Source organism: Cygnus atratus, chromosome 26 (genome assembly GCF_013377495.2).
Source record: "Cygnus atratus isolate AKBS03 ecotype Queensland, Australia chromosome 26, CAtr_DNAZoo_HiC_assembly, whole genome shotgun sequence".
In the NCBI taxonomy this organism is placed as follows: Eukaryota; Metazoa; Chordata; class Aves; order Anseriformes; family Anatidae; genus Cygnus; species Cygnus atratus.
Genome location: NC_066387.1, coordinates 4,066,623 through 4,092,631, shown reverse-complemented (window position 1 = coordinate 4,092,631; position 26,009 = coordinate 4,066,623). Strand labels below are relative to the sequence as shown.

Below are 26,009 nucleotides of genomic sequence, written 5' to 3'. Positions count from 1 at the left end.
AATGTTCCATTTGCTTAATCCAAAGCTTGTTTAGTCCCTGGGTACAGCAGCAGACACCGGAGGGCCATGTTTTAGCCTGGGTGCTGAAGTGATTAGCCTAAGGTGGGCTTTGTGCATAAAATATAAACCAGCGGGGCAGCTACACCACGCCCAGCCACTGCCGTTTTTTGGCAGGACACGGGGTTGCCCCCCAGAAGTGCATTTATTTGATCTTCAGCCCTGACAAGAAGAAGCTGCAGGACAACGTGGGGGTACCCCAGCTGGGGGATGGCCGAAAACCCCAAATCCTGCCCACACCCGGCACACACCCGCTGCCCCGCGCCCCCCGACCCCATGTCCCCCCAGCACCGCACCCTGGGCGCCAGCTGCAGCAGCTTCTGCGATCGGTCTCTGCGCACACAAAACGCGTCCTGGGCCTCTGTTTTCCTTCGAAACCTCCCTCGGATCCTCCAGCGCCTTCATTTTGACCAAATGCCTAAAATGCGGCGTGTGGCGGCTCCCTCCAGTGCCAGCGACAGAAACGGCACCGGGCGCTGCGCACCCCGGCTGGGCCGGGGCAAGGCTGCAGCGCCCGCAGCACCTCCTGGCACCAGGTGCCAAAAAAACCCCCTCCATCTGCCGTCCTCCCCGAGTCCTCTGAGCAAAGCCTCGCCCTGCAGCTGGAAATACAGGCTGCCACTTGGTTTATTTATTTTGTTGTTACCCAGCCTGCATCGGCAAGGGCAGCCTTGCCCCATCCTCGCCCCGCAGCCTTCTGCCCGTCTCGGCGGTGCCCGGGGGATGCTTCGTGCCCACCGGTGACACGGAGGTGACACACGGCCAGCGCCTCTTTCCGTCAAGAGGCAGCGAGAACTGGGAGGAGGGCAGATGGGGGCAGCACGCTGAGCCCTCACCGACCGAGGGGGCTGTGGGGTGCGTTCTCACCGAGCAGCGCAACAAAATGAAAAAGGCAAACTGGCCAAACGGTACTCGAGGCCAAAATCTGGGGCAAGTCCAAGAAACAGCTGATGAATAACATGGCCCGAGTTCTTTGTGGATCTCCCCTCCTGGCACAGCCCAGGCACTCCCAGACAGGCTCTCCGTCACCCACGGAAAAACCAAGATGCCGATGCCATTGGCCTGTCTGCTCTCAAGGGTTTGCACGCCGGTATATTGTAGTAAAAATGCTTGGGGTTTGTCGGACATCTGCGGCCAGAGGCTCAGCGGCCTACGACCAATTCTAGGAGATGTGGGATTTTCAGAAAGTGTCTGCAGACACGTTGCTCCAGCAGCAGCTGGGGCACGTGGCTGGTTTTGGTGACACAATACCAATTCCCCAGTGCAAAACCCACCATGAGCCTGGAGGACTCCCGAGGGCTAACAACGGGGGCTTGGGGCTCACACATAGCTCGGCATCGCCCTGGACCTCAGGGCAGTGAGCCTCCCCCAGCCCAGACACCATCTCACTGCCTGCAGCCAGCATTAAAGCTCTGCACGTGCATGTCCTAGGACACTCCAGTGGTTGTCGCGTATTGCTCTTCAAAACTTAAGACAGCATTTCCCAGGCAGGGGGAGAAGAAAGGGATTTTGATCCCAACCAGTAGGAAATAGCTTTGCTTTTTCCTGCTAAATCCCCCCCAATATTCAGTTCTAATTTAGTTTAAATTTAAAAATTAAAACATTTTTAGTTTAAATTTAAATTAGTTTAATTCAGAACTAATTAAGCTGCTTGTGATAATGAAAATGAGATGTTTTACTTCTGCTTACCAGGGGTAAGGGAGGTGTGGGAGACATTTGCCTTAGGGAATCCCAGGGTAATTCCCTTCCCCAGGGGCTTCTGCAGCTGACATATCACAGCCCCACTTCTCCCGATGGTATTTAGCTATTTGGTGGTTGGATGCTCGATATCCTGGGAGTGCTCGAGTCATTGCACAACAGGGTCATTCGCTGCAGTCCTGCGGGAATATGAATATCATAAACGGGAGAAGGTGATAATGCGTTCCTGCAGTGCTGGTTGTTAAAACTCCCTTCTGCACAGATTAAAAGCCTGATGCCCTCACACTGTATGTTTTGTGAGCACTGAGATTGCAAAGAAAAGGCGAAAAGAGACTTCCCCCCTGCTTCCTCAGAAATCCCTGTCTGTCAGAGAGGAGCAATTTGCCTGAACCTGTGCCGAGTCAGAAGATAGCATCTTCCCCAGAGCCCCACATCCATGCGTTTATGGCTTTCCTCCCCAGCTGCTCCCGTTGCCTTTTATGCAATGGAGATGCCCACACAATTTCCCAGCGCAGCACTGGGACCGCAATGTGTGTTTGCGACATGCTCTGCTTCTCACCTCATTTTCGGACTATCGTTCATAAAAAGAATAATTTTCGCTGAGCAGGAGCCCGGATGCCGCCGCTGAGAAGCTCTTAGTGCGGGTGCTGCCTGTTCACACGCTCCCCCACGTTATTAGCGCTTACGTCGGGGCACCAGGACCCCCCGGCAGCCTTGCTCCTGCGGGCCTGTGGGGCTCTGAGGTCTGGGAGAAGTCAGGGCTACCCGAGAGCCACGCGGCCTGGGGGGGATGAACAGGCAGCCCCACGTCCCCCCGTCACGCACCGAGCATCTCCCAGGGCTGACAAAAACGCGTCCAGAGAAGCCTTTTCCCTCTCTCTCAGCCTTGCTCCCATGTGGTGCCGGAGACCCGTTAATCCTTCGGGCAGCTCCTCCGGGGAAAGTAGGGCAGGCGAGCCCTGGTGAGCGCGGCACAGGGAAGCCGAGGAATGCTTTAATGAGCAGAGCGAATTTTCTGGCACGTGGCAGGGGGAGGAGGGACGGGGCTGTCACCTTCCCCGCGAGGGTTTGGGTTTGGGTGTCTCAGCCACGAGCCAAAAGCGTCGAGGCAGCGGGCGCGACGCTCGGGCGGGCGGGCGGGCGTTCGGTGGGCGCCCGCGTTAAGGCGAGGTAAGAAGAAATCCCGGGGGGGCGTCCCGGGGGTTTCGGGGCAGAGATTTGGGGCTGCCCCCGAGGCCTGGGCCCTGCTGGCCGCAGCTCTCCCCTCGGGGTGTTGGGGATGAATCGGTTTTGCCACAGCGGCACCGCCGCTCCCCGGGCGGCAAAACGTTCTTTCGGTGCTGAGGCGCTGGGAGAGGTGAGGGGGGCCCCAGGCGGGGGATGGCCGCGGGCACGGACAGCCCCCTGCCGACGGGGCCGGTGCCGCCGGTGCCACCGGGGCCTCCGGGCCTCCTCTCTCCCCCCCCCCGCCCCGGGCCTCCCCTCCCCTCCCCTCCCCGGGCCGCCGCCGTGCGGACTGCGCTCGGCGCTGCGCTGCCCCGCCCCTTTAAGCCCCGCCCCCGTCAGACTCCGCCCCGCCCCCACCGAGCCCCGCCCCATCCCCGGACAGACCCCGCCCCCCGCGCCAGGCCCCGCCCCCATCCCCCCGCCCGCCCGCCCGCCCCCGCCCCCGCCCCCTCGCCTCCCCGGCCCCTCCTTGCCCCCTCCTCTCTTCGCAGGGTCCCGGCTCAGCCAGCCAAGCGCCTCCCCTCCCCCAGCTGCCCTCGCCCCATTGGACGGCTCTGCCCGCCAGTCAGCGGCGCGCCCGTCGCCTATTGGGCGGAGCCGATGGGGCCGGCGCGGCGCCCGCCTCCTGCGGGCTCTGGCGGCCGCTGATAGGCGGGAGCGGGCTCCCCCCCCCCCCCCCCCACCGCCCCCCACCCGGCTGGGCCGCGGTCGGTGCCTGGCAGCCAGAGGGGTCGGCGCCGCCATCGCCATGGGCACCCGCGACGACGAGTACGACTACCTCTTCAAAGGTACCGCCCCGCCCCGCGCCTCAGCGGGCCCGCAGCGCCGCCAGCCCCGGCCCGGCCCCGCTCCGAGCCCTGCCCGCGGCCCGGCGCCGCCGCCGCCCGCCGCCTTTGTGAGCGGGGCCGGGCCGCGGGCAGCGCCCGCCGCCGGGCCCGGGCCCACCTCGAGGTCCCCGGGCCCAGGCGCTGAGCGCGGCCCGGGGGAGGCCCGCGGGGTCGGGGCTCCGGCCCTGGGGCTGCCGCTGGAGCGGGGCTGCCCCCTACCCCCCCCCCCCCCCCCCCTCCCCTCCCCAAACTGTGCCCCGGTGCTGGGGGAGCTCGGGCCGAAATGGGGAACTCGGGCACCGGTCGCTAACGGGCAACTGCGCCCGGGGGCCTCGGCGGGCGCGATTCGGCCGGCCCCGGGCTGGCTCCCAGCCCTCGGAGCCGGTTTGCCTGCGGAATTCCCGGGGGTCCGGCGTCGTGTGTGGGCAGCCCCCGGCTGCCCCGAGCGCTCCCCGTGTTGGGCCGCCTCAGGTGTTGGCTCCACGGGCGCTTCGGGCCGGTGCTGTGCGTGTGGCAAGGTGCTGAGGTGCTGACCTTACCCCTGGAGCATCCCAGCGCTGCGCCGGCCGGGCAGGAGCAGAGCGGCTGGGCGAAATGGGCGTCCTCGTGCTCCCCGACCTGTTGTGCGCTTGGTCTCCCGTGGCTGACGTCCGTAGGTTGATCCGCAGAGCTGTCCCCCTCCAAGACGAGCTGAGGTTGCCGTCGCCGGCTGTGCAGGCGGTTCTGGAGCTGGGGGTTTCTCCGTGGGCGCTCGCCGAAAAATTCCCCAGGAGCTGGACGCTGGCGCTTGCCGTGTGTACGTGACCCCTGGCAAGGGCAACAGCAATTCTCCATTCGCTGGTTGATGAAAGGAAAGAGCGGTTCCTCACACGTTGGAAACGTTTTCTGGGCGCCTTTGCCTCTTTGGTGCCTTTGTTTGACAGGCTTCAGGCCAGCGGGAGGGAAGAGCCCTTATAGGTAGAGTTAGAGGAAAATATAAAGCAGAGGTCTAGCCTCAGAAAATATGCTAAACTGTCTGGGTCTGAAACTAGTTTCTTTCTGAAGTCATTCCATCGTCTTATTTCCCAAGTGGTTTAATAGCTGGGAACTTGAAAGCCTAAAAATTTAGTTTCTTTTTTCTTTCTGTGACTAGTCAATTAGGTAGGCAGAACTGTATTCTTCCTGAGGAATACTTCTGCTGCTTTGAAATGTGATTTTAATTTTATCGGGAGTGACACAACCTAAAGCTATTTGGGCAGGGACCACGCTGTTGTGTTGATACAGCAAATTAACTTGGCATACTTTGTAGCACTTAATTTAATGAAACGTGGGGGAGAGGATTGTGCTTTTCTGTGTGTCTTGGGTAGGGGTAGTTGTGTTAGTGGTTAAAAAACCAAACAAACAAACAAAAAAAAAACCCTTCCCTATCTAGTTGTCTTTCCTTCCTTCCTTCCTTCTGGGCTTTTTAGGACCGGACAAGAAATGGTGAATATAAACAAGATCAAGTGGGATGCGATCTCCACTGCAATAAGAAAATGAAGAGGACCAACTCCCCTTCTTTTCCCTCCCTGCCCCTCCCGTAATGGAATTAGATATCAAGGGGAATTGACATAATGAAAAAATCAATGTCCAGGGGGTTGATTGACTTCTGGTCTAGCCCCTTCTTAGCTCCACAGATGGTGTTTGAACTCTTCTCTGTCAGGCACGTAGCGGTCAGAGATGGGAGTAGCGGTGGAGGAGGGGGTTGGTGGCTGGGAAGGATTCTTTTCACTCTCTTACCTCTGAGGTTGACTTTGATTTTTGACCATTTCTTCAGCCTCCTGTTCCCAAAGGAAGTCTGACTTTAGTCTTCGCAGTTGCACTCGCTTAAGAAATTATCATCCTTACGTTGTAATATTACTTAGGGATGGCTGCTGTTGAATCCAGTTTTTAGCTTTTTATGTAGTGGAAGGTCTGGAACTGCTTGTACAGGAGCTTGACTTCTAGGCTACATGGCAGAATATATTAAGCAGCTTTATGAAGAGTTTAAAAGGCAAGGAGTCCCACTTGTTGTTAGCATCCTTTGTAAGAAATACTGCGTGTGAAACAGTTGTTCAGGGATGAAAACAGCGAAGGAGTTTGTAGCAATAATTCCCCCGCGCAGCTGGCTCCCTGCTTTTAGGGTTCCCTCATGGAAAAGAATGACGACTCGTGTCGTCAGCCGCTTTGTGCTTTAGGACCGGCCGCTTCAAGAGGGCTGTAGGAAAGACACATGTTATTGGCTTATCAGGTCTAGCACGCAGAGGTCAAAACTAATTTAAGGTTTGGTGGTACTCTGGGGATGCGAATGCGGTTATAGTCAAAGCTGCTCTGCTAAAGTAGCTCCCCTTTATCTTTATTCGCAATTTCCCTTCCTTCTGCATGCACCCCTACAGTCAGAACTGCTTATTTTATTGATCAAAACAAAATGCTGTTTGTGAACAAAACCTTTGGGAGAACAAGCTGGATTCTGGGCGCAGCGCTGTGCGGAACGGCGAGGCCGTGAGGGTCTTATTGTGGGTGAGTGTTGGTGAGGTAACCCAAGCAAAGCCCGCGGTTTAGGGCTCCGTTCGCGATTAGTTTTGTAGCTGGGGTGGCTAAAAAGCGTGATCTCCCCGTGTTGAGTTGCGAGTGGTTTGGGGCTGGAGTAGAATTTGACATGTTAATATTTGCCAAAATATGGGAAGCCTCGGACCTATTAAAGCGTGATCTCTGCGTTAGTTGTCCTCTCAAGAAGATAGATGCTATCGGTGTTTCTTAAAAAATTAAATTTGAGATTGCGCAGATATGCTGGCTCGTGAAAAAGGAAGGAAAAAAGCACCCATAGGGAAAAGCTTGCTTTCACCTTTGTGGAAGATTACGCCGCTCTGATCAGAGCATAAGTCTAACAAGGGCTTTGCCTATGAAAATCAAATGTGTGTCATATTATTCGTCAATATCTGACAATCCTACGTCCTTCATATTTATAATGAACTCTGCTTATGTGGGCTCTGCTCGAGTCTTAATCCTCTGCATTGTGCAAAGCAATGTGCTCCCTTTGCCAGCTGAATCAACTCTTCTATTTATGATTCTGTAATAAACCTGACCTTTTCATTTCCCTTACCATTGGAGGCTTGCACCAGGTTTGTAATTCTGACTTTCGTTTGCTTCGTACCAGGATCCCGAGGTGTGACGGGGTGATCCGCGCAGAGGCGCTGTGCTCTGCTCGGGCCGGCGTAGGTCTCCCTTTCCGAAGGCCGAACAAGGCACGGCTCCCGTGTTGCTGACACGGAGGTGTTAAGAGAGACCTCTAATGCTTTGCAGTTGATGGATGGGTGATGTGGTGAAGGGTAAGCAGCAAACTGGCACAGGGCAGGGGAGGAGAAATACAATCAGGAAAGGCCGAAGGAGGCGCACTGCAGTTCGGGACGTAACCTGGGCGCTGCGAATGGCTTGCTTTTACCCGTCTGATGAGGACTTACTGTTTCAGATCGTGTCCACGTCAAAATCAGCGTACCTTTCCCTTACCAGTGTGGCCCAAAGGCTGTTTAAGGAGAGTGATTTCATACGGTCTGATAGGTGTAGCGAGTGTTCGTACTCTTGCGTTTGATTTGGGACTTTAACTCTGCTCAGACTTGTGCATTTGAACAGGCAGTTCTGTCTCGTGAGCTGTTTCCAAGTAGAGGAACTTCCCCAAGTTCCAATTGCTTTTGTCCAGAAGTTTAAAGGTGTCTTCCTGCTCAATTCCCATAGAAAATAGAGATGTGGGCTTCTTCGTGTCCTTCAGCTGAAAGAGAAAATGCTTGATTAATGGTCGAGATCAAGAATTAGCAAGCAGCACTTGCAGACTGTAAGGCAGAGAGAACATGGCTTTTGTCGCTGAGTTTGCACCTGATTGCCTTCCTTTGTTACCTCTGCATTCGGTAACATCTCAAAGCTGCTCTGCCGAGCTCTGCTGGAGTGTGGAACAGCCTGGTGAAGGGAATCTGGTGCTCTGAAGGTAGCCAGATTGCAGCAGGGGCAGGTAACCAGCTAAAGCGGCACGAGACGCCCTGAATTTTCTTCCTGCAGCAAATGGAGTTAATGACCCAAGAGCCGTTTGCAGGGTTTAGGCATGAAACTGGTGATTTTAAAACGCTGGAGGATGGAAGATGGACGTAACCTGGAGAGCTGGCTGTGCCTTCCTGAGCTGCAGTTTCATCAGTAGGTAACTCCCTTTGGAAGCGATTGAAAGCTTCAAGTTTTTGCCAAGCTGGTCTAGCTTGTGTGATTGAGACTCTCGCTCTCACTCGTCTGCTTGTGGCCAGGGCCCTGCTGTAGGGTGCAGCCCGCCCCAAGCCAGCGGTCGCCGTACAAAATGGGTGACCCGCGGCCCGTTCCCACAGTGCCCCGTGGAATTAGTTTGGGTAGGGGTGAAAACCATTTGTCTGGAAAATAACCTCACGGCCGTAGGAGTTAGAACTCTTTGAGATTTATTTGTTTATTTTTTTCAGGCATGAGAATAGATATATATATTTAAAAAAAAAAAAAATAAATGCCGGAGGCTGCTTGCGAGTGAAGCCAGAGCTGCATGGAGCCGGTTCGAGCCATCCCAGGTGGGGAGCCGTGGCTCCTTGCCACCACCCGATCTGCTGGCTGCCCGTTCCTGCCTTGCTTGTGTTTGGATTTTCAGCTGTGCTGGTACAATTGTCCGTCTGTCGGTGCTGTCAGCTGGATGAAAGGCCGGTGGCTGAATCCGGAGCGTTTCAGCGGTCTCCTGGTGCAGCCCAGGAGCTGGTGCAGCACAGCGAGGGGGGGGCTACAGCAAAAGTTAGGGAGTGCGCTGTTGTGTTGGGGGGGGGTATGGGAGCTGGAGGGTGTGCTGCCAAATTTGTAGCCTGAAACAACGGCCTGAGCATTTGAAAACAAAAAACAAATCTGAAATAACACTGAGATGAGATCAGTTTGCAGCCAGAGTTGTAATGAGAAGTATTCTGTGGTTTGCGGTGGATGGCGCAGGAGGGTCTTCTGCCCGTGCCTGCTTTTCTGTAGGGAAAAAAAAATAAAAATGGGAAAGAACAACAAATCTGCAGTTTAAACAGAAGGAGGAAACGTTCCCAAGGTTAAAGAAGTCTGACTGAGAGTGCCTTTCGTCTGCTCGAGCTGTTAGCTTGAATGCCCAAAGCCATACGTTGGGGGGGGCTTGCCGGGACTAAGGGAGGATGGCTTAATTGGTTTTAGTCTTATTTCCCTTTGCTGACCAGAGCAAGCACTAATGAACGCAGGGATTTAAGAAGGTGTGTGTAGTTGCTTTAGCAGCACGGAGAAGCCCCTGCTGTGACGGATGTTGGGGCTGTTGAGGAGGAGATCCCCGCGGGAGCCCGGTGAGGAAGCAGCCTGCTGGAACAGAGGTGGGGAAGGGGTACGGCGGCGTCAGCAGGGAGCTTCAGCCCCAAAGCAGGGGGAACTTCTCCTGTGAGACGTACCTTTTGCTTTCATAATTCTTTTCAGTAAAGCTGCCTTTCATGTGCTAAAAATCTCTCTGCACTAATATTTTCCTGTTAACATGGCAACACCTTGTGCGGAGGCAGAGATTTTTAGCTCATCTTTTACTTCTCGTGCCATCCAGAACTCGTCCTGCTCGATGAAGTTTTGTTTTGTGTCTTGTTTGTAGTATCAGATGTCTTCCGCTATCCCCTTTTTGTGGGGAGCATATTGATGGATTAAATGATTAAAATAAAACACACGTGACCCCAGTAGGGACTGCAAGTAATTATTTACTTAGTGTTTTTGTAGTGAAAACAGAGTAGCCTATACAGTGCAGAGGCTCTTGGCAGGCAGGTAGCCGGGCGCTGTGCTCTTGACAAGTGTTTCTCAGAAGGGGGGTTGCAGCCTTCCTCTGCAAAAGGCTGGCTGTGATGGGGACATCTCGTTGCCCCTAATTACTGGTGGTGGCGTGGTTCCTCCCAGGCACCGTTGAGCTGTTGACGCCTATTGCTCTTGCTATTTCTCATTTCCATCTCTGAGGAACTGAGCAGCTGCGAGCAACAAAAAGGTTTGGGGCTGTTTTGGGGCTGGGGAAGCAAGTTGTGAGTAGTGAAATCTGAGGTGTTGTCAACATAACTTTCTCCGTTTATCTGGCTGTACATCTCCTCTGCGGCTTGCCTGCGAGGCAGCATAGCAGCCAGTAGCCAGAGCCACTATTGCTCTGTGAAAATGCTGGTGTGAAGAATTAATTTTGAAAATAATGTCTTTTCTTTCAGTTGTGTTGATTGGAGACTCCGGAGTTGGGAAGAGTAATCTTCTGTCACGCTTCACGCGCAATGAGTTCAATCTGGAAAGCAAGAGCACCATTGGGGTGGAATTTGCCACCAGGAGCATCCAGGTGGATGGGAAGACGATAAAAGCACAGATCTGGGACACTGCAGGACAGGAACGATACCGCGCCATTACTTCAGCGTGAGTACTGTGGCTTTCCTCAGGCCAACAGCAGAATTCTGGCAGAGATAGTACAGATAAACCTCCAGGTGGAGAATGAATAAAACACGCTTGGGACCTGAGAGAATCAGACCTCGTTGTAGATCCAAGTCATAAGCTAGCAATTAATGACATGTGATTAATATAATGAAAGTCGGTTTTAGATTCTAGTGGTTTTTTTGTAGATAAATGACAGCTTAAGTCTGGGAAATTCTGTTTGAGTCTTGTGGTTGGGTTTTTCTTTTTACCTGCCCTCAATGTGCTGTCTTTGTCATGTGGAGTGTCATTTCTGATCGAAGCTGGGTACCGTTTTGCATGAAGTTTGGGTCTAGGTGCGGTAACTTACTGTAATGCGAGTGCCTTCTGGTCGTCTTTGCCCCCTCAATCTTGCAATGGAAGGCATTTTTAGGACAGTCTGCAGCCACAGACTCCCTCGAAATCTCAGTGAGCTGGAATTAGTCACAGCCCTGAAAATTAGGTCCAAGAGTGCATGCTGAACACCCAGTAAATAGCAAGTCACCTGTGGTAATGCTGACTGCAGCAACGGGCACGTCCCTATTTAAAACAGTGTTGCTGAGAAGCTTTCAGTGCGCTTTGTTAGTCCAGACAGTGCCTTAATATGTAACCTCTGATTGAATTTGTTTCTGTGCAGATAGTAGGCAAAAGTGTCTTTTAGAGGAAGAAAACTATTGGCAGGCCTGCTTATCCAGAACATACTCCGATCATGGGGTTGAAATGTTAGCGTTACGGATGTATGTCACTGTTTAAAGGTTCAAACTTCTTCCTGAATCACGCACAGATCGAGCCACTTATATTAAACTTAAGGTGAGGGGAGTTGCTCTTGCTGAGGTGAATGGGGTAAGGCAAAATAGACAGGAGAAAAATAGAAGAGCACAGACCAAAGGGAATAATCTGTAGAGAAGGAATGCAAATGCAAATTAACGCAGGAGGAGATAAGTGGTGAGTTCAACTTGCATTTTTTTTATAATTGCTAGTGTGTTTTTTTCTGCAGTGTTTTTGTGTTCTCGCTGCTGGAAAAGTTTAGCAGAAACTAAGTCCTGCGATGCTGCCTCTCCTTCTGCTGGCACAGGCTCTTGCCTGACGCAGTGCTAGGCCAGTTCAGCTTGCTAAGCCAGCAGAAGGCCAACCAGCAGTAAAAAGTGAGTGTTTTCTGCTGACTTGGTGCTCTGAATGGGTTCAGGGATATGCTGGACAGGTGCTGGCAGAGCAGAGGAGTACTGGTGGGATTGTGTGGACAATGGGTACGGACATCACAGGAATCCGATCTAGATTGATGATGCTGTCTTGAGCTCTTGGCTTGAGTTGAAATGGGCTAAGACCTGCCTCAGTTTGCCCTGAGGGAGCAAACTGTTTTTAGGTTACAGGCTTGTGGATGTGTTAGTATAGCCTCGGGTCTCCCTCTCAATTTTGTAGAGGGGCAGGAGATATTTGGAAGATCGGCAACAAATACGTTTTACTAAGGATTATCTTTCCTAGTTGAAAGATAAACTATAACTTCACAAAGACCTTCTCGTAGTGCTGATTTTGAAATGCACTGAGAGTTTTCTAGCACTATTTTGGTAGACTAAAAGCATCGTAGCTTCTGCAGTCTCTTCTTCATTTCGTTAAATGCATTTAAATTTTCTAGAAATGCCATTAAAAACAGCATTTGGAACTTGTTTTTAGGAGATGGTTTTTAAAGGAAAAAACATAAAACAGTATTTGCATCAGCACAACTTTCTAAATGGGAGGGAATGTTTTTAACTTTTTTAGTAGTGAACAGTACAGAAGAACCAGATATCAGGGTTGGTGCAACGCGGCCGGATTTCTCTAAAGACATGTGCCTTTTGTGGTTCCAGGTATTACCGTGGTGCCGTTGGGGCCCTTCTCGTCTATGACATTGCCAAACATCTCACCTATGAGAACGTGGAGCGCTGGCTAAAGGAGCTCAGAGATCACGCAGACAACAATATTGTCATCATGCTGGTGGGTAATAAGAGCGACCTCCGCCATCTGAGAGCTGTGCCCACCGATGAGGCCCGGGCTTTTGCAGGTTTGTAAACTGTGTTCTGGGCTGGTGCTTTCTGAACTTGTGTGTTGGTGCACACTGGAATCACGCTATTGTTGTCCAGGACTGAACTTTTACCTTAAGTTTTATTTTGGCCTAAAAAAAAGGTATTTAAGATTTTGTAAATGAAAATATCTTGGCTTATTAAATAGCGTATGGTGGATTTCTTTAAAATCTGTTGGTAGTACATGTTTGTGAAGCGCTGTCCTTGAGCTGCCTGATATCTGAAGCATAAACATGTCCTCTGGCAAGGCTAGAAACAGTAAGCAATGTTTAGAGGAGAAAATATCACAATATAAATATAAAATATCACAATACAAAATGTCTTTCCCGCCTTCCTAGAGGCCTGGTTCTATGGAGAACTGCAAACAAATTCTGAACCTTCTCTTAGATGGTGTAGTTTCTGCTCCAGAGCACTAACGTGTGTAGTAGTGTCATCTAGTTTCATTGAAACGCAATGATAATCAGACTTGGAGATTACCAATTGTTGGGAAAAGTCTAGTCGGTGATGTGAGCTGCTCCCTCTGCATTACTTCTCTCTCTCTTCCTTACCTTACAGAGGATTGGTCAAATATTTTTTTTGCCTGTATAGGCCAATGGACATTCAATTTACTGTTGTGTGGCTGTCAAGTTTGAGCTGGAATTTAAATATACAGCTTTCAAATTCCTCCCAGGAGTATAAGCATTTTTCTGAAATGTGCTAGTAAGCGAGTACCCTGTGTTTAGTGAAGCTGCTTTAAATTTTCAAATGAACGAACGAGCCTGTATCAGAGTCATAACAAATTGGTAGACGCTCTGAATAGAGCATTGCTGTGATTATTTGGTTCAGCAATTTACTTTTTGCCCCTAACTTCCTACTAAGGCTGTTTTAAATATCTAATGATGGTACAGGTGTTGCAGTTGCTCTGCCTGTATGCCTGTGTCTGGGCAGTACTGTGCCACTCCAGGCTGGATGTTTGCTTGCTAACCACAATTGTTAACTATGTGTAGATACATCTTTTGCATTTTAGAAGGCAAGAAAAAAATAGATTGTATCACCAAGAGGCTTAGTGTAGTTTGGAGGCAGGGTCTGTTTAAGAAAGCGTAGATCTATTTATCTGGTTTGGGACGCAGAGGAATATTTTGACTCCCCTTTCAGCTAACGTGTGTTAGCCTGTGCTCTTGCTGAAGGTACTTCTAGGAGTGATCTGTAGCCAGATGGGAATAATGTTGTGCGAGGCTGGAGAAAACGTACTGCTTGACTAAACAAGGAGTGCAGTGAGGAAAATATTCTCGTGCTATGGAGAGGCAGTGGTCAGAGGTGCTGCTGCTGAAAGGCTTGGAGCTGGTTAAGTGGTGCACCTAATTGTTCCCATTGTAACTGGGGGGGGGAGGGAGGGGGACCTAGGTCTTGGCTGACTTGGCTTAAAAAAAATAAAGGTGAAAACCCCAAATAAAAGTGAAATAAAGCGCTTTTAAAGTTCTTAACTGAACCACTTGTTGTTTATTACAGAAAAAAATAACTTGTCTTTTATTGAAACTTCTGCTCTGGATTCAACAAATGTAGAAGAAGCCTTCAAGAACATCCTTACAGGTATGGTTTGGATTGAGAGGACCTGCTGAGGTAGCAAACCTTTTTCACGGGCACTGTTTGCAGTTATCAAGACTGTTTTGGAAATGAATGTTAGGAATGTTGGGAATGACGATTTGTTTGCAAACCACCTGATCTTACCTTGTGTTCTTGCTCTCAAACCCCACGTGCCTTTCTGCCAAAGAATCTGGAGATGTTCTAGGCTCCTGATGTTGTCATCGCAGTTGGTTTGTTGTAAGGACAAGAGTAGTTCTGTGCCAGCACAAAACCTAGGCGGTAAAGCCACAGCCATGCTAGGAAGTTAAATGTTCCGGAGTGTTCTTCCGCACTGCAGTGGACTGGTATTTTTGTCCTGACTACTGAACTTTTGTTCTTAGCTGATGGCAAGGGTTGCATGCGGCTATGCACCAACAGCGTAGTGGTACGCAGGCTGCCTTCTGGGAATGTCCCCTAACAGTCCCAGGAATTGTCTGCGAATGTGATAGCGGTCACAGGCCAAAATGAGGCCAAGGATCCTGATTTCCTCTGCCCGGGAATGTTCCTCAGCATGTTACTGGTGTAGATGAGTGCATGGTGTCCGGTTGCAATTTCAGGATTTGCTGTGGGAATACCACATGGCTTATGCAGTGGATCCACTGTGCGTAGTATCAGAGGTACTGCAGGTAGTAGTAGTATTCTACTTGCCAAGCCCCAGTCTGAAAGAGGACAAAAGCGTTTCCATTCCTTTAGGTGGGACTTGTTGCCTGCATGTATTTTCTTGCTCCTGGAATAAGGGAGTGCCCTATTGCATGAGACCTAGGAGTCACCAGTAAAGATCTATTACTGTAGATACACCAAGTCCTCCGTGCTGTACTAGGCAGAAAAAAAAAAGGGGGGGCGGGGGGGGAAGGAATGATGAAAGGCATGATGAAAGCACTTCCGCTGATTAGCTCACAGGGGTTTCCAGCTGGTGTTTTGCAAACTTAAGCTGAGCACTTACTTGGCCTCTGGAAGAGCGCAGCTCAGTTCTATGCTAAATACAACACGTGGGGAACTTGCTGTTTTCTTGCCAGCGAGGTGGGCCCAGAAGTATGAATTGTGTGGTCAACGGGTAGCAGAAGGAAGAAGGATGTATGCTGGGAGGTGTGTAGGCTGCAGGCTGTGAAAGTGGAAAGCACACAGAGCAAGAGAGATGCTTAAGATAACTGCGCTGAGATAAGCAGTGCTTACTTGGGGTGACTTCTTGGGGTGTAGTTGGGTGGGTACCTTCTGCAATGGGTCTGGCCTGATCCTGCTCTCGCTTCAGTTAGCCGTTAGTTTGCATGAGGCGCTGGAGCGTGTCAGCACCGTGTGCTCGAGCGCTCTGTCTTCCAGGGGACGTATTATTTTGGCACCGCTCTGAAGCGACTCTTTGCATATGGGTAGCTCGGTGCCCGAGCTAATCCTTGGAAGCAGAGTCCTGGGAACCATGGTGCAGGCACATCCGAGCATGTTTGAAGGAAGCCAGCATGGGCCTGCAGGAGGACTGCTGAGCTGGAGCTAACAAACCCCAATAAACTCGAGCATCTCTGCTGTCAGAGACTCTGCCTTCCACTGTGTTCTGCAGTAGTCATATTATGAGGAATTCTGTGCTCAGGGATAGTCTGGCACCTTTTTTTTTAACGGATAAGGAGGAATTTACTCTATAGCTCCACTTTCTGTTAGTCCGGTCTCAAAATGCTATTTGACGTGACAGGGAAGTTACCTGTTGATGTTTGAAAGCATAGCCTTCCACTCCTAAAAGCAGAATTGGAAGTAATGGGTAATTAGCAAAGAATCTTTAAATTTCAGTTTGACTTAAGTAGGAAGAGAGCTGTCAAAGAGGCATTGGATTACTGTTCTACCTCCGTCTGCCTCATGCAGCCTGGATCTTTTCTTAGAGGGGAGAAAATTCCATACAATTTGTCAGCTTGTTTGTACTCTCTCTTCAAAAGCTCTTTTAAGGTCCATGGCACGGACACTTGGCGAGGTCCAGTTCCTGGCTTTTGCTTACCATGGCTGAGTTCTGGGAGGATAAACTATTTCTGTGTTCTCACCCCTGTATGCCGTTTGGTGAGGTTGTGCCTCATTTACACATCCTACCGCATCTCAAGGTGAACATTTTCTGAGCTTTATTGTGATGAGATACTGGTTTCAGGTACGTGAGAAGGAGCCTTTGTTCTGGTGCTGCCATCAGGAAGTATCTGGCATATGTTGATTGTTGGACACTGACCAAAGAATGGGCTTTTTATTACTGGTCCTTAATTATAGACAAGTGAGGACCTATTACCAGGAAGACAGCTGAGTTTCAACCCTGAATTCTGTAGGTGAAACCTGAATTGTCTCTCAGGCTTGTTTTGCAGAGGTGCAGGGGTAAGCAGGGAGAAGGGGATCCGTAGGTCTGGTGCTGGCCAGCTCTGTCGATACCAAAAGCATGTTGCAGTGAGTGGAAGATGACCAAGAAGAGGCAGGCAGGAGAAAAAAGGATGGCTAAGCTGCTTCTAGAAGTTTAAAAAAAAAAAAAAAAGGCATAGCAGACTTAAAATTGGTTACATTCTGCTGCCCAGCAAGATTTAGGTGTTATCAGAGCTGCTGGTGAAGTAACTGGAGGATATTGCTGTTGAGACAAAGCTGTAGAGAAGGGAAGACCACCTAGGGCCTGAGCTCTTGAGCAGGGCAGCCTTGAGAGCAGCCGCATTGCTTATCTGTGACGCTTGGCTGGACCCGAGGCAGCCTGCCTGCTGCTCTGAGATGGTATCGGTGGGGTCGGTGCTCTGAGCACGGTTCAGCCGTCACCATCCATCCTGTGCTTTTCTTGCAGTGTTGTCCCAAGACTGCCCCTGGGTAGAGAAGATGGCCAAAGGTTCTTCTAGGAGAGAGCTGTCCAGTGCTGTCTTCTGTAACAGATAAGATGCTTCAGGAGCCAGAACTTGAGCTGAGGTCAGGCCTGGGCAAACTGAACTCAAGACACGGCCTCTTGGCAGCATCCCGGGCTCCCAAGGGTGCTGAAATTGGCCAGCTGAGGCACAGTGGGGACGTAGCTAGTGTGGCTGAGTAGTCCTAAAAAGCCTGTTCCTACTGGCGGGGGAATCATCCCTCCAAGGGAGGAAAAGTAACGAAAGAAAATGTGCTGTGCAGAGCAGTGAGCTGGGTGAGACCATGGTGAACTTGAAGGAGGGAAAGGAGCAGCAGGACAGGAGTTTCCTTACTGGCCACCAGTTTGAAGGAGGTTTTGGTAATAACTCTGAACAGCTATTATTAAAATACACCACTGAGCACAAAAGAGAGTGGATGTCATAGTCTCTCCTTTTCCCTGACAGCAAAAAGGGGCTGGAGGTAGCCAGTGGCAATGGGATCAGTCTTGGGTTAAAAGATTCCATTCTAAACAGGGTAAATACGTGCAGATTCTTTAAAATGCAAACAAATAAAAAACACCCAAACAAAGCTCCACAATCCCCCATGATTTTTAATCTTTGATAAAGACTTGGCTGTTGCTGTTTTGAGGCTGTGGCTCTATGAATGTGACCATAATATTTACCGCAGACTTCCAGGGAGGTGCTTGCCCTTTTCCTGTGTTACAATGGAGGGAAGTTGGAACGAGGACTTAGCCAGCGAAATAAATGATTTAAAAATATTTCAACTCGAATTATTTTTACTGACTCTGCAGTTGAAATGGTTTGTTTCGGAAAGCTAACCTGGCAGTCTCTCTTCAGTAGTGATGGCTTCGTGAATCTCTGTGCTTTCAGGCATAATTTGCGTCAAAGAAATCAATTCTTTCAGGAAAGGCATTTTCAGATCAGTAAGGGGCCTTATGGAACCTTGTGTCTTTGTTACTGCCATGGGTGGGAAAAATGAATTGCTACAGAGAGGAGCAGGCGTTTCTGTCATTTGGTGGGGACAGCTTGCCAGAAGCTAAAGGGTGAAATAGATACTGTCATTGCTGCTGCATGGTGATGTTTTGCAAGCATCCTGTTGAATAATGTTTTAGATAACATTGCCAATTTTTATCAAAAAAAAAAAAAAAAAGATCCCCAGTTTTAGAAAGGAGCATTCCTGCTCCTTTCTCATTTAACAAGCATTTTAATAATATCCATGTTCATGGAATCATTGAAAAGAACATAGGAAGTAGCTGTCGTGGAAGACAGTGAGGAATCTTGTGTTGATAATTATTCCAGACAGAGCTGGAGTATCCATTACCGAGGTGGAAAGCCAGCCAGATGTTACACGGCACAGCTGGTCAGACCTGATTCTTTTTCACAGCTCCCAAGTTAAAATCTTCTCGTTCCTGGGTTCAACCATCTTCATTGACAGCTTGCTGTGAGACGTGCACGTGCTCTGTTGAAGAGAGTCTCTTCCTAGGCTCTAACAAGTCTGTTCTCATTTCAGAAATCTACCGCATTGTTTCGCAGAAGCAGATTGCAGATCGGTCTGCACATGATGAGTCTCCTGGCAACAACGTAGTCGATATCAGTGTCCCACCAACCACCGATGGACAGAAATCCAACAAACTCCAGTGCTGTCAGAACCTGTGACCTCCTGTAGATGACTCTTGTGCCCCTCACTTCGTCTGTGCTTCATTTAGAAACTTGTGTGCACTTCTTTATCTCCTGTGATTCAGTGACTCCCTCTTCCCTCCTTTACCCCGTCCCAAGCTCCTCCTTTCATCTTAGAGCTTTAATTGTAGGGCTAACATTCCCTTGCCTCTGAAATCCCCTTGAATGTGATGACTTTTGGGCTTGAAATGTTGGCACTGAGCTGATAGACATGTTTGTGTTGGAACATCTGCTGCTGGATATTATCCCATGAAACGCTCTCCTCAAATGGTTCTGGGTTTTCTTTCTGGGAGAGAAGCCATGGGGACTTGACTATAACAGTTGAAGAAATAACTACGTTTAGGTTACAAGTTTTTTTTCCTCCCATAGTCAGATTTTTCTCTCACGTTTCTGTAAACATAGGGGAGAAATTAAAAGAAAATAGCTATCCTACCAAACGCTCTGTTTTCTGTCCTGATAAGGTCTCACAGTGAGGTTTTAGTGGCTGCACACACATAAGAAAGGTGTTGAAAATAACATTACTTAATATGTAATTACCCCTAATACAGTTAGTCTGGCTGTGTAGTTTACCGTTTCCTGCTTGGGAAATCTTTCTCTTATCCTTGTTTTATTTGGGAACAATGAAGTATGTCTGCATTGCTTTTTCTGCCACCATGAATGTCTGTGCTGCTTATGCAGGCTTTATGAAGTGGTTTAATATTTATTCATGGCTTATGTTAATCAGTTAACATTATTGTACAGTAAGTGCCAGCATATTCCTTTGAAAAAAAATGTTTGCAACCTGTACAAGTAGGCTTATTTTGTACTGTAGATCAGTGTCTGAAAGCAGGATCTTCTCTAGTTCCAGATTTTTTTTGCATGCTGCTTTTTCTCTAGATCTCCCCTACCCTGTTTTGAGTGAGTGAAGCAATATTTTCATGTCATGTATATACCTGCACTTGTAAGGGTTTGGTTGTTGTTAGAGAAACACAATACTTTATACATTTTGTAAAACTTCCGCAGAACCATAGCATCTTGAACTTTCTTTTCCTGATCTTTCACTATTGACCTTGTGCATAATCTTCTTGACCTTTACTAAAAAGCGTAATATTAATATTTCACTTAACTACTAACCTGTTGTTTCCCTCTTATTCTGTTTTACTGAATTGCGAACTGTAATTCTCAAATGATTGTACTTCACCTGATGTAACAGACCTGTCATCAGCAGGGTTAACTACTATAATATTTTGTTTTGCTGAATGGGAAGAATGTTATCACAACTTCATGTAGTCAGTCTCTTGCTAGCTTGTGAAAATTCTCTATGATGATGGCTTTTCATCATTCACTAGCTCTTACACTTGCATCCCTCCAGTAACCACTGAATGTTACGATGAGGCAATACTGGGTGAAATGATCTAAAGGAAGGGTTGGAGGCGATCTGCTGCTCTCTGAAGGCTAGTGAAGCAATTTGCAGTGAATTTTTGCTCTGTATTCTTCCAGATTTGGAGAATGTGCCTCACTTGATGAATCCTACCTGCGTGTTAGTGAGTTGGAGTATTTTCTGATACAAAGCAAATATGAAACTGTAAATTGTGCTTGAAGGGGAAATCTGACATTCCAGTCTCAACTGTTCTGTCTGGTTATGTAATAAAATTAAGGGCGGTTAACTCTGATGGCTTTTCTTTTATAAGGTTTCCAGACCAATGCCTTCAATTGTGTAGTGTATGCACCTAGAGGGCTGTAGTTCAAGCGAAGGCGGTGCCTACCATTTCCACTTCTCAGCTTTGTTTAGAGGATACACTCAAGACGAAGGGCTGCATGCTTGCAGCCTAATCCCGTTGAATGATGGTATGAATTCCTCTTTCGACATCACAGGAATCTGTCCTAAGGGTGTCCCAGTACAGGAAGCACTTTCGAGCACTTAGTAACATCCTCTTGGGATAAACTGCAGCAAGTGGGAGCTGGAAACTTTTTTTTGGTGGTCCTAGACCATGCAGTCCGTATTTAGAAGGGTGAGCGCAGCATCAGGGAGAGGGAATGCTGAGATACTGAAAATCTTTCCTTTAAGAGCAGGTGGCCGTGGGAGGAGCTGGGCTCCTCAATTGTTGAACAAAACTTCTAATAAATGAGTTGAATAGTGCGAATAATCGTGCAGTTGAGAAGATTTCTAGTCCAGGGTGACTTGTTCATGTGTTTACTTTGCAAATCCTGTTCTTGACATGGAGTTTATAGAGTTGCTCTGACTGATGTAAGAGGTTGGGAAGCAGGTTGGCTGCTTCCGGGCCTCTTCAAAGAAATTTCCTTTGGTCTTTGACTTTATGGGAGGTTCTAAACTGTCTCAGAGCCCCAACAAAAAGTTGTTAAGTTCTGTTAAATTGTGTGGGTACCGAAGAGACCCTGCACAACTTTGTGCATTGACCAAAGCCCTCGGATTGCAGGAGGGGCTGTGGAGGTGTGGATCTTGGACCCGTGCCGCACATGCCGGGAGGTGAGGGCTGTCTCCAACTGCTGCCTCCTGCTGCAGGACTGTTTGTTGTGTCAGGGACTGGTGGTTTGTCGTGTCGGGGACTGGTGTATCCAAGGTGTGGGATGCACGTGTGCGTGGGTATGTGTACACACGCGCACGCCCATCGCCTTTGCGAGCACTGGAAGCGAGGTGGGGGTTGCTCTATTCTCCCACGTGCCTGGTGACAGGATGAGGGGGAACGGGCTAAAGTTGTGCCGGGGAGGTTTAGGTTTGGATATTAGGAAAAACTTCTTTACCGAAAGGGTTGTTAGGCGTTGGGATGGGCTGCCCAGGGAAGTGGTTGGGTCGCCATCCCTGGAGGTCTTTAAAAGACGTTTAGATGTAGAGCTTAGCGATATGGTTTAGTGGAGGGGCGTTAGGGTTAGGCCAGAGGTTGGACTGGGTGATCTTGGAGGTCTCTTCCGCCCCCAGCTGCTTCTGGGGTTCCGTCAGCTGCGGTCACTCCTGGGGCAGGGGCTGGCTCCCAGCTCCTTCGCTGCTCCCCGGGCTTCCGGGGGATTGGGGTGGGGCCGCCTGGACCGGGCACGGGGCTGTCAGTGCCAACGGGAAAAGGAGCGCGGACCTGGCAAAGCCACCTTCCCCTGCACAAGGGAGGCAGGTGCTCCTCAGCTCGGCCGCGCTGCTGTGTCCCCCTGCCAGCAGCACGCCGCCCCCCGGAGCCGTTGGGGCACCGAACCCTGGTGGTGGCCCTGGGACCTCGGGGGGGGGGAGCGCTCCTGGGGAAGGCTGAGCCGCCGAAGGGCGGCCGGGCCCTCCCAGGAGCTCTCCCAGAGGCGCCACCCTTCGGCCGGGCTTCCCCGCTGGGAAAACAACGGAGCGAGAAGGGAGCGAGAAGCCGCCTCGCCTGGCTCCAGCGCTGCGGCCTCGGGGGGGGGTCGGGGCCGGGGCCGCGGGGGGCCGGGGCCGGGCGCCGCCTGCCCGGGGCTCGCTCGGAGCCCGAGCGCGGGGGGGGCGTGGCCTCGCCCAACGGCCCCGCCCCCTGAGGGCGTGGCGAGGCGCCTTGGGCGGGGTTAACCCGCGGGGCGGTGCCACGCGCGCCCTCGGCCGGCGGGGGCGTGGCCCCGTCCCCCCTGAGCCGCGCCGCTATTGGCCGCCGCCTGTTGCCAGCGTGGTCGCGTCGCGCCGCCGGCCCCCGCTCCGCGCGGCCCATTGGTGCGGGCGGGGGAGCCGGCGTCGGCGCGGCGCGGCGCGGGGATTGGCGGCCGGGGGGGGGAGGGGGGGGGGAGGGCGGTGCCGCCGCCTGCCGTGAGGGCGGGGCCCGGGTGGGCGGGGCCCGGCGGCCGCAGGAGCCGGCGATGGGGCGGCGCGCGCCGCGCTGAGGGGCCGCGGGCGCCGGGACCGCAGGTACGGGGCGGGGGGTGGGGGGCGGCCGGGGGCTGCGGGCGGCCTCGGGGCGGCCTCGCCGGTGGCTGCGGGCCGCTCCCGGGCCGAGGAGGCCGCACCGGGTTCGGGGCTGGCTCCGGGCCCGGCGCTGAGCCCCGCACCGGGGGGGCGGAGGCTCCGGGCGAGCACGGCCCGGGGGGTCCCGCACCCGCGGGGCTGCGCCGGGCGCCGTCGGGGGCCGGTCCCGGGCTCGCGAGGGGCTGTCGCGGAGGCGGGGGGGGGGGGGCTCGAAATGGGGCCCTGGGGCCGGGTTTCCTCCTCCCCCGGTTCTCGTTCCGGAACCGCTTTGAGCTCCCGAGCCCGGCGGGGCCTGCGCGGCCCCGGGGAGCTCCCGGCAGAGGCCTCCCCGCGGGCCGAGCTCGGAGGCCCGGCGGAGCTGCGGGGCTCGCTGCGGCCGTGCCGCAGGGCCCGGGCTTCTCCCCCGGCAGCGTGAGGCTGGAGTTTGTCGCCGACTCCCCCGGAGCTGGAGCCCCGAAGTTTCGCCGTCTCCTTTCAACCGTTTCTTTTTTTTTTTTTTTTTTTTTTTTTTTTTCCCTCCGTGGCGTCTCAACCGCTGGCGACGGAGGCCAAAACTGCTGGTTCATGGGATGCGTCCGAGGGGCGAGCCGGTGGCTCGCGCGGAGGAAGATGGCCGTGACATTGGAGGTGCTCTCAGCGGCCTCAAAACCTTTGCTCCCGTCAGCCGAGCGCGTTCTCTGTCCGCTGGGGAGACCCGCGCGAAAAAACCAAAAAAGCCACGCGGCCGTCTTTGGCTGAGGCTGCTTTTATCTGGGCAACCCGTGGAAACGTCGCGCCCCTAAACGCGGGGTGACGGCCCTGGGCTGGACGGTGCTGCCGCCCCTGAGGAGAGCTCGGGCTGTTTCGCACCTTGCCGCCTCGGAGGAGGCCGCGTGGGGCTGAGGCTGTGCGAGGAGGCGGGTGGGGTGTCGCGGGTCAGCGGTGCTGGCCAGCCCTTATTTTCTTTAGGGCTCTAATTCTTCTGCTCCTATCTTCTTCCACCAAGCGTTTCTGTGTACCTTTCCCTTTGGATGTGGTTTCCAGCACTTTCTCCGTCTTCCAGACCTTTTCCAGGCTCTTGCCAAGAGTCCTTGTGATGCCGCTGTGGTAGGTCAGCTCCGATGGCCGTGGCCAGTCCCCTTCACCCTGCTCACAGGGACGTACAACCCTGCGTGGCTGTCAAGCTTGCACATGCATGGAGTAATCCATCTAACAGCTGGATGTTAGCCTTGTTTTTCCAAAGCTTAAGTGTCTGAATACATTTTTTGCATCTCCAAAGGATTACGGAGACAGCTGCGGGGGAGAGTGGAGGACTAGAAAAGCCCTGGTTTCCCAGGTGCACTTGAAACCCTGATGGTGAGGAGCCCTTCAGAAAGAGAGGATTGGAAGGAGAGGAGCTGGGACTGGAAAATCCCTTTGTCACATGCACCGCAGCAGTGAATTAAATAACCCAAACTGAGGATGTCAGGTCCAACTTCCCCCAGGCGTGGGCTGGAGCGTTACAGGCCAGCCTTCCAGTGGGCCGGGTGGCACAGGAAGCCTGTGCTTCGCGTGTGTACCGTGGATGTTGAGTACCAGCTGTGAAATCTGGGTTGTCTGTGGGGCTCTCTAATCAACACCACTGGCGTTATTGAAGAAATAAGTGGAAACAGAAAAAAAGCAATAGAACCGATGGTTTCTTGTTTCTGTTGTGCTTGGCTGTGTTCGCGGTTTTTTTTTTTTTCTTTTTTTTTTTTCTGTGGAATTGCACTGAGGCTGCAGACTGAGGTCACCCCATGCTGGACACCAAGGAGACCGAGCAGAGGAGCAGTGTTATAAATGTACTAATCGTAAACAGCTTCTGACAGAGTTCTTGCCTTAATGGATGCTAGAAGAGGGGCTTTCTCATTCTAGGTTATTGATGCTGGCCTGGATCAAGCAAGTGGAGGACACGATGTTTCCCCGGGAGGAAGTTGCAGAGATTCCTTCAGACAGCATGGCCAAAATCAACCCCAAATGCTTCCAGCACGATCTGGGAACTGGGGAAGTAGAGGCTGGATATGGGCTCTGAGAGCCTGTTAGCCCTGAGGGACTGCTGCAAGTCCTCACTGTGTGACTGCCTGTAGTAGTTCTGCAAGCTGAGATACAAAGTATAATGTAAATTTAGGGGCTTTTTTCTCTATTGTTTAAAATATCTTAGCTTCTTGCTCTAAAAAACGCAGAACCTTTCCTTAGAAGATGAAGGGAGGAATCAGGCATCCTGAACTATAAACTACAGGATGAGTTTGTTTTTCCCCTACTTGACTTTGACTCAGTTTTGAATATTTGGAGATTTCAGAGTTTCCGTTTTATAAACTGTTCGCTCATTTTCCTCTTGGAGTCGAGTTTGTAACTGGTGTGTTTTTTCCACCCCCCAGTTTTATTTGCTCTAGGTAACTTGTGCTCGGGTGCTCTTAGCTCAGACTCTCCCCACGAGCAAGAAGGGATCTCCATGTACCTGCGTTTGTCCCCCCGAAAACACGCTCACTGCTTCCAGGTTAGTAAGGAAGAGCCACGCGGTCCCTGGGAGGTGAGAGAGGAGCCAGGTGAGAAATCAAGGGGGTCACAGGCAGAGCTGAGCGTGGCACAGGATTGATGCGAGGGCTGGGCAGGCAGCTCCTGTGTGGTTTGTGTCAGGCGGCTTTCCTTGGTGCCGACCCGCGGGGTTGCCCCGTGCTGGGCCAGCAGCGCGCTCTCCGCTGGCCCAAGCCCCGGCTCCATCTCTCCCTGCTCTGTGCTGGCCGTGACAGCGGCAGCACCGCTCCCTGGGGAGGACGTGGTCCCGCTGGCTGCATCATGCTCGTGCTGTGCTTGCCATCGTTAGAGCGGCTTGTCTCTGGCACGGCAGCGCTACAAATGCCAACAAGAGCCCCTCGGCCGCTCTCCGTGGTGGGCCAGCTCCGCTCAAGTAACTGGTACGTGTTACGAGAGCTCTGCGCGCCGGTGGCAAAATCCCGAAGGCAAGGACTGATGAAGGATCTCGGGGCAGGCACTGAGCCATTCGTGTCCTCTTGTAAGCAAGCAGCCCGCGGTCGACTGCGCTGCCCCCAGAGCCTGCCCTGCCTCTTGGCCGTACGAGCGCAGCGCTGGCCTGGGCCTCTCTGGGGTGAGCAGCGACCTGTGATTTGTCCCCACCTGCAGTCAGAATAGGCATCTCTACGTCTTTCCTTCCAGATTTTCAACTCTCAACTTCAATTTTCAATTTCTCAACTTCCCAGTTTCTTATCAAACATGGGGTGATTAAGTGTGGTTAACCTCAAGGACGGGCACTGGAAAGGCTCTTGCAGTGTTAATCAGCTGTCGTGAAGTCAGTGATAGACTGAAGGAAACATTTTCCTGCTGTTCCCCAAAAGAGGGTGTTTTTTCAGAGGAGCAAGGAGCAATGCTGCCTTGGTCGAAGTGTCAAGTACAAACAAAAGAAACCTGCTTTCTAAAGCACTTCCCCTCAAGGAGGGGAATGAAACAAGCTCTTGCAGTCTCGCTTTAACACCTATGGTTTTGTTTGAAGCTTTGGTGTCTTTAGCCCTGTTTCAACCAAAAGCTTTGAGAGGGGTGGGAGGGGAAGGTGCTGTCAGCAGTTTGCAAGGTAAACTGAAGTTCTGGACTGTTCTCAACTTTTATTTCCTCCAAATTTTTTTGTACTTCCCTGCAGACAAATCGGTCAAGGCCTGTGTCT

General features: G+C 51.7%; 2 protein-coding genes across 3 annotated transcripts in view; both read left to right on the top strand.

Annotated features, from left to right (window-relative positions):
* Positions 1-3,558: 3,558 nt before the first annotated feature.
* RAB11B (RAB11B, member RAS oncogene family) lies at positions 3,559-20,075 on the top strand. The gene is made up of 5 exons (XM_035568119.2): positions 3,559-3,770; positions 10,028-10,223; positions 12,101-12,294; positions 13,802-13,882; positions 18,263-20,075. The coding sequence occupies exons 1-5, from the start codon at positions 3,731-3,733 to the stop codon at positions 18,406-18,408; spliced, it is 657 nt and encodes a 218-aa protein (XP_035424012.1). The 5' UTR covers positions 3,559-3,730; the 3' UTR covers positions 18,409-20,075.
* A 2,091-nt stretch (positions 20,076-22,166) lies between these two features.
* MARCHF2 (membrane associated ring-CH-type finger 2) overlaps positions 22,167-26,009 on the top strand; it is a 38,290-nt gene continuing 34,447 nt past the window's right edge. The window contains exon 1 of one of the 2 annotated variants that reach the window (XM_035568191.2): positions 22,167-22,279. Coding sequence is in view for 1 of the 2 variants with exons in the window: in XM_035568190.2 (XP_035424083.1) it covers positions 24,786-24,830 (45 nt within the window). In the remaining variant the exon portion in view is untranslated. Of the gene's footprint in view, positions 22,280-24,716; positions 24,831-26,009 lie in introns of those variants that run through there. The other variant, XM_035568190.2, reaches the window with a different exon arrangement.